The sequence below is a fragment of the Pogona vitticeps genome, chromosome 2 (assembly GCF_051106095.1).
Source record: "Pogona vitticeps strain Pit_001003342236 chromosome 2, PviZW2.1, whole genome shotgun sequence".
Taxonomy (NCBI): domain Eukaryota; kingdom Metazoa; phylum Chordata; class Lepidosauria; order Squamata; family Agamidae; genus Pogona; species Pogona vitticeps.
In genome coordinates, this window is record NC_135784.1 from 177,095,290 (window position 1) to 177,105,305 (window position 10,016).

At 45.5% G+C, this 10,016-nt stretch overlaps 1 protein-coding gene across 1 annotated transcript; it reads right to left on the reverse strand.

Moving 5' to 3' along the window:
- Positions 1-159: 159 nt before the first annotated feature.
- APEX2 (apurinic/apyrimidinic endodeoxyribonuclease 2) lies at positions 160-9,420 on the reverse strand. Its single transcript, XM_072991372.2, has 6 exons — positions 9,232-9,420; positions 6,930-7,013; positions 6,223-6,403; positions 3,900-4,046; positions 3,107-3,176; positions 160-1,763 (listed from the first exon to the last, which is right to left on the reverse strand). Exons 1-6 carry the CDS (start codon positions 9,380-9,382, stop codon positions 777-779), a joined length of 1,620 nt encoding a protein of 539 aa, XP_072847473.2. The 5' UTR covers positions 9,383-9,420; the 3' UTR covers positions 160-776.
- Positions 9,421-10,016: the final 596 nt, after the last annotated feature.

The window sequence follows — 10,016 nt, forward strand, 5'->3', positions numbered from 1 at the left end:
CACACAGAACAGAAGGGTAAGAAGCATCAAAACAAAATCTCTAGTTCTTGGAATCAGGGCACCGCCCTCTAACTCTTTCCCAGTGTTACCCACTAGCTTTCCAGAGAATACAAACCACCCATTCTTCCTCTCCTTACAGAGAAGACACTGGCAAAACCATTTTTATTCCAACTTCTTTATTTTATCAAAAGTAGAAAACATCCTTTCTTTTCCCCCCAAGGAGGTCAGTTCCTAAGAAGGGCATTTTATTATTTTGAAAAGACAATAAAGTGCCGTGGGCATGGAAGAAGGATAAATGGCCACAGAAGACTGTGTTCAAGGGCCTTTCCACACACCCAATGCAAAAAGCAAATTGACTCACCCTGTACTTAGGAAACATGGGGAAATCTAAAACCATTCATACAGCCGTTCAATGCAGATCAGAGTGAACTGTACAGACATCCCCAAGGCCCATGTTAACCCTAGCATCAAGAATTCTATAAAACCGTGGATTGATTCAAGTTTAAATGATCTTTCTTTCTCCTTCCAAGGCCTAAAGAACTTGCAAGTGCTATAACATGAGCTCTTAATGTGTCCTAGTGTCAGTGCAAGTTTCCACTGGCCCACCCCAAGAGGGACTCCACCACATTCATGACTAAACAGGAAAGGGAAGGCTAGGCTTCTCTTGGGTGATGAGCCACTGACACTTCCAACCATTAGCAAGCCAGAGTACTTTTTCCCCCCATTCAGGAATTGCCAAAGATTCAATCGCCTCTTATTTCAGTTCCGCTTCCCATTCAAGGGTTCCCACGACTGGCCCACAGGAAGAAATCACAGCGTGTACGGGGGTCAGAGGGCTTCCCCAGAGGCCGTGCACAGACATAGAAGCGCCGCCCACAGTTTGGGCCCTGCTTCTTTACTGTCCGCAGAACGCAGGGCTCCCCATGGACCTTACAGCACGGGGGCCGAGGAGGGCCTGAGAGCAGGGACTTCCACACGGCAGCTGATTGTTTAGGCTTGGCGGGGACCACTTCTTCCTCACAATACATCACTTCACCATTGGTCACACCCACAGTGGGCTCCGTTCTCAAACCCTCGGCAGGCGGGCGAGTTATAGCAGCAATGTCTTCCTCCCCAGAGTCCTTAACCACCCTTCCAGGAGTTTCAACAGAATGTTTTCCCCCAGTATCCTCTGCCTTCTGGATCATTTTGGATTTGTACCCAGGACTGTCCGTGTCTTCCGCCCTACCATTTCCCATTTTGAAGAAGCTCCTCAAATCCCCTTGCCCCTTCTGCAATGGGCCGGTCCGACTCTTCTTGGAACCCCCCACAGCACGTGGCTCAGCCCAGTCCCGTTTCTGCCCCTTCTCTGGCAGGCCAGTCCGTGGCACTTTCACAAGGAAGCGGCTAAGCTTCTGCTGGGTGCCTGCAAACTCGGGCAGGAAGCGGGTACAGAGGGGTGGGCAGCGGGGAGCAGGTAGGCAGGTACTCCTCAGTACTGCCTGCACAGGGCAGTGGTCAGAGCCCAACACTTCTGCTCTGACCTGCGCCTCTACCAGCTCCGACAACACCAGGGCATGATCAGCCAGAATGTAGTCGATGCGGGTGCCATAGTTGAGCTGCCGGGACCCGGTCACATTGCACCAGCAAGTGTAGGCTTCTTCCTGATTGGGGTGCAGAAAGCGGAAGGTGTCCACAAACAGTTCCCCGTCTGCGGAATCCTTGCCCGGCTCCCACAGGAAATGGTCCAGCCAGCGGCGTCCGGGGTGCTCCTGAAAGGACTCCTGCAGGAGAAGGCAGAAGCATTAGGAATACGCTACTGGATTACAATAATACACCTTGAAAGTACTTTCACATGCATTATACAACTGGGGGATCTTTCGTTCTTCAGATGTTGGGGACTCCAGTTTCCAGAAGCCACCAAGACCAATGGTAAGAAAAGATATAGCCCAAAATTCCTGGAGAGACAGGATGTAACATTTAGCCATGAACTTTTGGACTTAAAATTCTTCACATTGGTAAATGCGACAAAGCAGATGGCCCTGATCCATGAAAGCTTGCAGACTATATGATTATTATTTTTTTAGTAGTCTGTGAAGGCATTGCCTGTTCTGGCATTTGCAATTCATTATGATTACACATAAATTTCAGGAGATAGTAGCTTGCCCTGAGGCAAGACTGGGCAAACTCAGGGCTCAAAGCCCAACTTTATGCCTCCATTACCTATAAAAACAGAAGTCACTTATAAATCTCATGGATGGAGGGAAAACAAGGCAGGAGTTGTACCTTATTTTAAAAGAAAATGATCATTGGTTGTTGTGGGTTTTTTGGGCTCTTTGGCCATGTTCTGAAGGTTGTTCTTCCTAATGTTTCGCCAAGCCAACTACACCAGAGCACAGAGTGCTGGCCTCTGAAGATGGCGGCCAGAGAGACTGGCAAAACATCAGGAAGAACAACCTTCAGAACACGGCCTAAGAGCCTGAAAAACCCACAACAACCATTAGATCCTGGCCGTGAAAGCCTTTGCGAATACTTTAAAATGATCATTCTTCGAAGCTTTCAGGAATAGCAGTCTTTTTCAGAGGACATGTCCCAAAGGGTCATCTCTGAGGGATCCAAGGCAGTAATGCAAAAGTTTATTCCGCTCCTGCCCTAAGGGGACCTAGCAAGTTCATGGCAGTGGTGACATTCTTACTGGGGTCTTTAGAGCTATGCTTTTAGCCACGCCACAACAATGGCGTTTTTCTGTGTTTCCTCAGCTTATTCCACTGGATGCCTTTTTGCACAGAACCTAGAAGCTTCCAAAATAGACCTGTGAAAGTATGAGGCAAAATTTCCTTCAGGAAGGACAAATTGCTACACTCTTCTGTTTCCTACCATCAATTAATCTTCACTATTATCTACTACAGGGGAAAAGAGAAGAATAAACAACATGTTCTTCACTGTATAAATGTCTTTTCAGCTTTCACAATCCTCATACACATCTACAGTACTATGTGTATTTGCAACCTTCTGTCATGACGTGCCCACCCTCCTTGAGATGGAGAGGTATTGAATGCAATCGCAGTTCCATGCCCTGCACAATACACAGGGGAGAAGGCCTCGTGGAAGTGGGCAGCTTGCTCACCAAATCTGCTGGATCACAGTGATCAATGAGTTTGTGTGCAGTATTGATGTCCCCCATGATGGCCACGTGGCTAGAAGAGGAAAGGAGGTTTTCATGAGTTCAGATAGGCAGGCAAATGGACATTTGTGCCTAAGCCCAGGAATCAAATCAAAGGCAACCTGTACGTGAGCAACAACATTATGAACAGTAGCTGAAAGGAGGAATTTTTACCTCAGATAAAATAAAGTCTACACTGAAACCTGCGGCCTAGTGTTGCATACTCCAAACACAGGTCATTTTGTGCACCTGAATATGCAGCATCTCCATGTGCCTGTGGAGCAGGCGCCCCATCACTGTGCCACAGCTACTCCCCAAAAGATGGCAGCAGGGCCTGCCCTCCTGGCAACTCTCTTTGAGCCAAAGTCCCAAGCTTCATAATCTAAACCCTGCCTTTCCAGGAAGATCCTTCCTGATCCAAAACACCCACAGCAGTGAATATCATCCCAAAGATATCGAACACAAAACTAGTCCCAACCACTCAAGCTTCAAAAATAGATTTTAAAGAGAGGAATCAACATTGCCTCCAGTATGTAGGAGGTGAAAAAGAAACAAAGCACTGCCTCAAGAAACAAAGTACTGCCTTTTAAATGAAGACTTCATTTTAAAAAAATCTTCCCTAGCTTCAAACGCAGCTGTTTGAACGTTGCCATCTTAAGCACCCTTACTACAGGGCAAGCTCCCAGAGGGTTATTATAGATGAGTAAACATGTAAAGGATTAAACTAGACATGGAACAGTGCAAAGCATACACATACCCTCCAGCTTTAAGAATAGCCTCTGCTCGACACTGGAGGAGGTGATAGAATCGCAGTTTAAAGTCTCCACGTTCTGGCTTGTCAGGGTCTGCACGGGGGCAGTAGACATTAATGACAGTCAAGGTGGTCTCCTGGTCCTCTGATGTGCTGTAGCCAAGAAGGAAACACATACACGTCACAGAGGTTCTGTTGCTAAGCACCAAGCTTCTTCTATGGTGGACATGGTCCTTCATATGTTTGCACTGCAGCTCCCATCATCTCTTACTATCAGTCATGCTGGCTAAGGCTTCTGGAACCCAAAGCCAAACACACTTTGGAGGGACACAGGTTCTCCATCCTTGCTCTATGCTAATGGTTGCCAACCTTGGACTGCAGTTCCCAGAAGCCTTCACCACCAGCCGTGTTGGTTGAGGTTTCTGGGAGTTGCAGTCCAAGAACACCTGGGTCACCCTAGGTTGGGAACCACTGCTCTATGCCATCTCCTGGTTTATGAATGAATATACTGCTGTGGATTAAAAAAGAAAAAATCTTCAGAGTTGGGCAATTCCCCTACAAGGCTCAAAATACATGGTTTAAACTAGACAGAACACTAGTTACAGTAACAGAGATAGCAGCCTACCTGTAGCTATAAATAGTCTGCATATTTTAAAATTGTGCATAGGTGTAGTTGTAGCATGCAACTCAAAATCTATTACCTGATCAAAATCCCAGTAATCACTGGGTGTTAAAGGTCTGGAAAGGCCTGTCTAAAAAAACATGTTTTTAACAATCACTTAAAAATCCCCAGTTGAGGGTCCAGATGGATTTTGGGTGGGAGGCTGTTCCAAAGTTGGGAAGCAACCGCTGAGAAGGCCCGGTTTCTAGTCCTCATTCTCCGAGTCTCTCTTGGGGACAATACCCTGGGAGGATTGTGTAGGATGGACAGATCTAATTGGGAGGAGGCGTTCTGCCAGGTATCGAGGGCCCAAACTGCTTAGGGCCTCATAGGTTAACACCATGGCATGGAAACGCACAGTGCAAGACAGCCAGAGTAGAAGAAATATGTTGATATTTCTTTACACCACTCAGTAGTCTGGCCACCATGTTCTGGACCTGCTGAAATTTCCGCAGCAGCCCCATGTAGACAGCATTGCAGCAATCTACTCACGAGACTACCAATGCATGGACCAGCGTGGTGAGGGACCCGGTGTCAAGGATTAGTGATTGAACCAAAGGATATTAATTCTTTAACATTTCCAATTTCTTCATTCTCAATGTTAAAGTTGTGTAGTTCTTCTGTAGTCATAATTTTAGTCTTCATACTGTTCAACTGCAGTCCTGCTTTGGCAATTTCTTTCTTTACATTCACTAAAAGTCATTTCAAGTCATTGCTGCTTTCTGCCAGTAAGATGGTGTCATCTGAACATTTTAAGATTATTGATGTTTTATCCACCAATTTTCAATCCTACATTTGAATTTAGTCATTTGATTTTAGTCTGGCTTTCCATGGATATGTTCTCCGCACAGATTGAACAGAAAAGAGGATAAAATGCACCCTTGTCTGACACCTTTGCCTATAGGAAACCATTCTGTCCTAACCGTACCTTTTTGTTCACAAATATATGTTACACACCAGGACAATCAAGGGCTGAGGCGTCCCCCATTTCTTTCATAACATCCCATAGTTTCTCATGATCCACACTATGAAAGGCTTTGCTGTAGTCTAAAAAGCATAGACTGATATTCTGAAATATTTCGGTACACTTCGGTAGCCAGCAAATATTTGGAATATAATCTTGACTGTCTCTTCCTTTTCAGAATCCAGTCTGAATATCAGGCTTTTCTCACTCCATAAATAGCAAAACCCTTTTTGTTTTATAAATAGTAGCACCAATAAACAGTAAAGATAGGGACAATTTCATCATAACAAGCAGTCACTGATAGCCTTAAACTTCAATACTTAGTAATGTCACCACCACATTACAAATCCGGTAACTCAATGGTGAATTTTGACAAGAAACTGTTCTCTCCAGTGTCCTTACAGGAACCACATAAAAGAGATCAGTAATACAAGCCCAGATAAGAAAACAGAGAACCAAGAGACAGACAGCGACTTGACACAGTCCACTTTCTTAATACATTCGTGGCTGATCTTAGATTTGAGTTGGGAGGATTTCACAGCTCGCACTGAAGCTTCAAATCTCAGTAGAACCAACCTCCAAGTGAGCTTGTTTATAACTGTGCCACTGACCTCTGAGCTACACCAGGGGTACTATGGTCAAAGTCCCATCAAGGCCAGCAAGGGGCCCACCCTGCAATGCCCGTTCCTGAATTCTGCCCTTACCGAATACGATGGCGGGTGATGACAGCCCGGCCCTCGCTGTCCAGCGCCTGGAGTTCCTCAGCTGTGAAGTCTCCGGTGTCTCCATAGTAACCAACTGTTCCCTCATGCTTGTTCCATAGTCCTGACAAGCCCTCCTCCGCTGCCTCTGGGGTTGCGCTGGCTTTACAGAACGTTGCAACACCTGGGAGGCAAGACATTAAAGAGTTTGTTCCTTGGCTTCAGAAGGGAAAAGAGATGCCACCTGTTTGCTGTCTGTCCAAGACATAGGGTGTTCTCGATATACACAGATAATAGCAGTTTGTTACCTCTTTACCAGTCAGAACTCTAAGGAACCCTTGGATTCATGGTTTGGTGAACTACTTAGAATTCTGTGCTAGAGCCCTCTGCCTGCACCACAGCAGAAAATTCCCAGTCCCTCACCAAAATGCAAATCCCAGAATTTCCAAGCAAAGGAGAAACACTGTCATAATGTACATACACTCAGAGATAACAAACTTTATTGGCACCTTATACCTTATCACCACAGAGACACTGAATGGCAGTTTGATCTGCAACCATAAAAAATCAGGGATTTTTAAAAATCCTCAACTGCTCATTGCTACAGACAAGGCCACTGTTGAACACACTTCTAGGAGCATCCGTTGTTGAACCGGCACCCTAAGAAACAGGCCAGGCCTGCCACATTCCCTTTGTTACTGCTCCATTACCTGAGTAGCCACTGCGGGTACGGCTGAAGCTGAAATAGGAATTATAGCCTTCCACTATAGCCAATGGTTCTTCCAGCAAGTCCCCTGAGAACAAAGCAGAAATTTGGGAGAAAATTATGATGAAAGCCTTTATTTCCCCTGACAAAATCCCAACGTCACCCAGTTTGTGGTCACTAAACTTCATATTTGGTTTATCTAATTTGAAGATTTCTTTTTCAAAGACTCTTAAGTCCTTGCATTACAAAATCTATCCAAGACCCTGCAAAAACTATTATTGCATGTGGTCAGCATGGCTGACCAATGGGAAAAGAATACTGGGCGAGATAGGCCTCTGGACCTACTTGGCTCAATGCTTCCTTTGCCATTTAAAATTGGGCTACATCATGGACAAGGAATGTGTGGCTCTCCATATCTTGCTGTCTGCAAATCCCATGATCCCAACTCATTAGTTATGCTTGCTAAAGCTGATGGAAGATAGTTCTACAACATCTGGAGGGACACAGGTTGTCCACTCACTTCCCTAGGCCTAAACTTTTGTATTAGGAAAAGTTACAAGTTGCAGATGAGGCCATTCCAGAAAGAATGCGATGATAAAGACTGGCTGGGGAGGGAGGAGTTATACTGCAACACATTTGAAGGTAACTAGACAACAGATTTGGATGATACTGTAGGTTTTCATGAAGTATTACTTATATTACTCAGTCAGACATCATATTACAGTCCCTGACAGCTTGTGTTATTGGGGCTACACTGTATCTTCTAAGTTTGTCATGTATAGCAGTGGTCCCCAACCTTGGGCCTCCAGATGTTCTTAGACTACAACTCCCAGAAGCCTTCACCACCACCTCTGCTGGCCAGGATTTCTGGGAGTTGAGGTCCAAGAACATATGACGGCCCAAGGTTGGGGACCACTGATGTACAGAGTAAAACATATTGTAATCATCTGTCTGAGAAAGTCCAATTCTTGTTCACTCACTACAAACATTACAAAGTTAAAATGTTTCATTTCTTGTTATACAAGATTGAGTTTATCCTAATACATATGTACTCCCCATAAATTCTGATATACTGTACTATGACTGTATCTGGGTAAAACAGTACAGTAAATGTGTCTAGCGTAAGCCAAACAAGGAGATGCACGGCACACCTGCAAGAACAAAATGTCATAATGAAAGCTGCTAATTGAGAATATGAGGAGGCCATTCTGAAAACGTAAAATGCTTCCTTGGTGTTGCTAAGTTTACATATTTCAACAGTGGATTAGCCCCATTCTTCGTCAGATGGTGAACTGGATAAGATTCCCAATTACTCCAATCAGACATTTCTCCTGGCAATGTAAACCATATGATTTAATCACCATCACCCTGATGAAAATCAGCAGCAACTGAAAGATATGCTATTTTTTATTAATGTTCAACCTGAGAAAAAAAGTAAATAAAAAAGCTCACAGAAAAGACCTCCGCTGTTATTGCTCTAAGTTGCTCAACAGACTCTCTGCAACCAGAAAAACTGTATGTATGGACATGTATCTGTATTTTTAAATCATATAGTCACAGACCCAAACAACTGTGCCTAAACAGCCTATGTTGAGATCAGCACACACACAAAGGACACCACTGCCTTCACCTTGTGCTGTTTTTGGCCTTTTTGTGTTGATCCAGTCAAATACAGGATGAATAGAACACTGAAGAGATAAAGCCTTGGTTTTGGTCTGGCCGTCCAATATTCAAACGAGGGAAAGGAAAACCATGTTCCCTTCAGATGCTGCTGGACTAGAGCCACTACAGTACCTTTCCAGGCCACCTTAACACAGTTTGGGGCAACTGCAAACTGGAGCCCAACAGGACCTGAAAACCACACGTTCTCATAGCCTCCCAAACCCTTATATATAGGAGGCATTATAAAATACAAGCTTCTGTTAACGCAAGGGGTAGTTTTCGCTCTTATTACTGCAGCGGTTCCCAACCTTGAGTAACCCGAGTTCCTGGACTACAACTCCCAGAAACCCCCCGGCCAGCACAGCTGGTGAAGGATTCTGGGATTTGCAGTCCATGAACTCCTGGGTCCTCCGAGGATGGGAATCGCTGTAATTACTGGGTCGGCAAGGGTGCTTCATTTAAAAAAAGAGAGACCCGGCCAAAGGAGTCTTCGCAAACCAACAAGCGCCACAACCACAACTCCCCAGAATTCGCGGGGAGGAGAGGAGCCACCTTTGCTTTGCTCTTCCCTAAAGCGACTCCCGGCGTCCAAGCCCAGCCTGGCTTGATTCCCACGAAGGCGAGGCCAACCAGCCACAACTCACGGGTGATCTTGGTCTCCTGCAGGCAGATGATATCCGCTCCCAACAGCTCGAGGAGCGGCCGCAACCCTACTACGGAGCCCCCTCCTCCTCCTCCTCCTCCCGCTGCCGCCGCCGCCCGGAGCCCGTTGACGTTCCAGCTCAGCAACCTCATCCCCTCCAAAAGGCGCCTTTGAAAAGCACGAAAAAAAGAGAAGGGCGGGCCTAAACCCAACGTCACTTCCGGACGCCAAAGCGCCAACGAAGAGTTCACATACGAACCCTGGGGAAGGTTGTCATTTCCGGTTCTGATTCGAACCGGGCGAGAAAAATGTGTAAAAAAAAGTAACGGCTGAAACATTTCATTAAAATCAGTTTAAGAGTATAAAACATCCTTTGGTTGCAGAGGCTTGAAACGAGCAGGCTCTCTCGCTCTCTCTCTCTTTCTATATACAGTATATGTTTGCTCCTTCAGTAACTGTTGAAAGAAAACTCTGGAGGTTTAAAAAAGAAAAAAAAGTGGGACTGAAGAGCTGGGTGGTTCTTGAGCATCACGAGGAAAACACAGTGCAAAAGAAGTTCTAAGCAGGCATTTAGCAGCTGCGTTTCATTTGTTACACAAACACAGATGGGTAGTAGTAAAGTTAGAAAAATGTACCGAGGGCAATCATGAACCTAACGTTTTAGTAGACAGCTATGGAGACTGTAGCCCTTTGACTAGAAATAGGGCGGGGCCTCCTTCTCTTGCCCGCTCCTCCCCCTTTCCTATACAGTACAGTACCTGCCCTTTTCCCAACGTTTTAAAAAAA

Excerpts from the sequence above, each read along its gene's own strand:
- APEX2 (XM_072991372.2), bottom strand. The coding sequence starts at position 9,382 with ATGAGGTTGCTGAGCTGGAACGTCAACGGGCTCCGGGCGGCGGCGGCA. Across the intron at positions 7,014-9,231 it reads GCAGGAGACCAAGATCACCC|GGGACTTGCTGGAAGAACCA; the intron begins GTGAGTTGTGGC and ends CTTTGTTCTCAG. Across the intron at positions 6,404-6,929 it reads TACCCGCAGTGGCTACTCAG|GTGTTGCAACGTTCTGTAAA; the intron begins GTAATGGAGCAG and ends CTTGCCTCCCAG.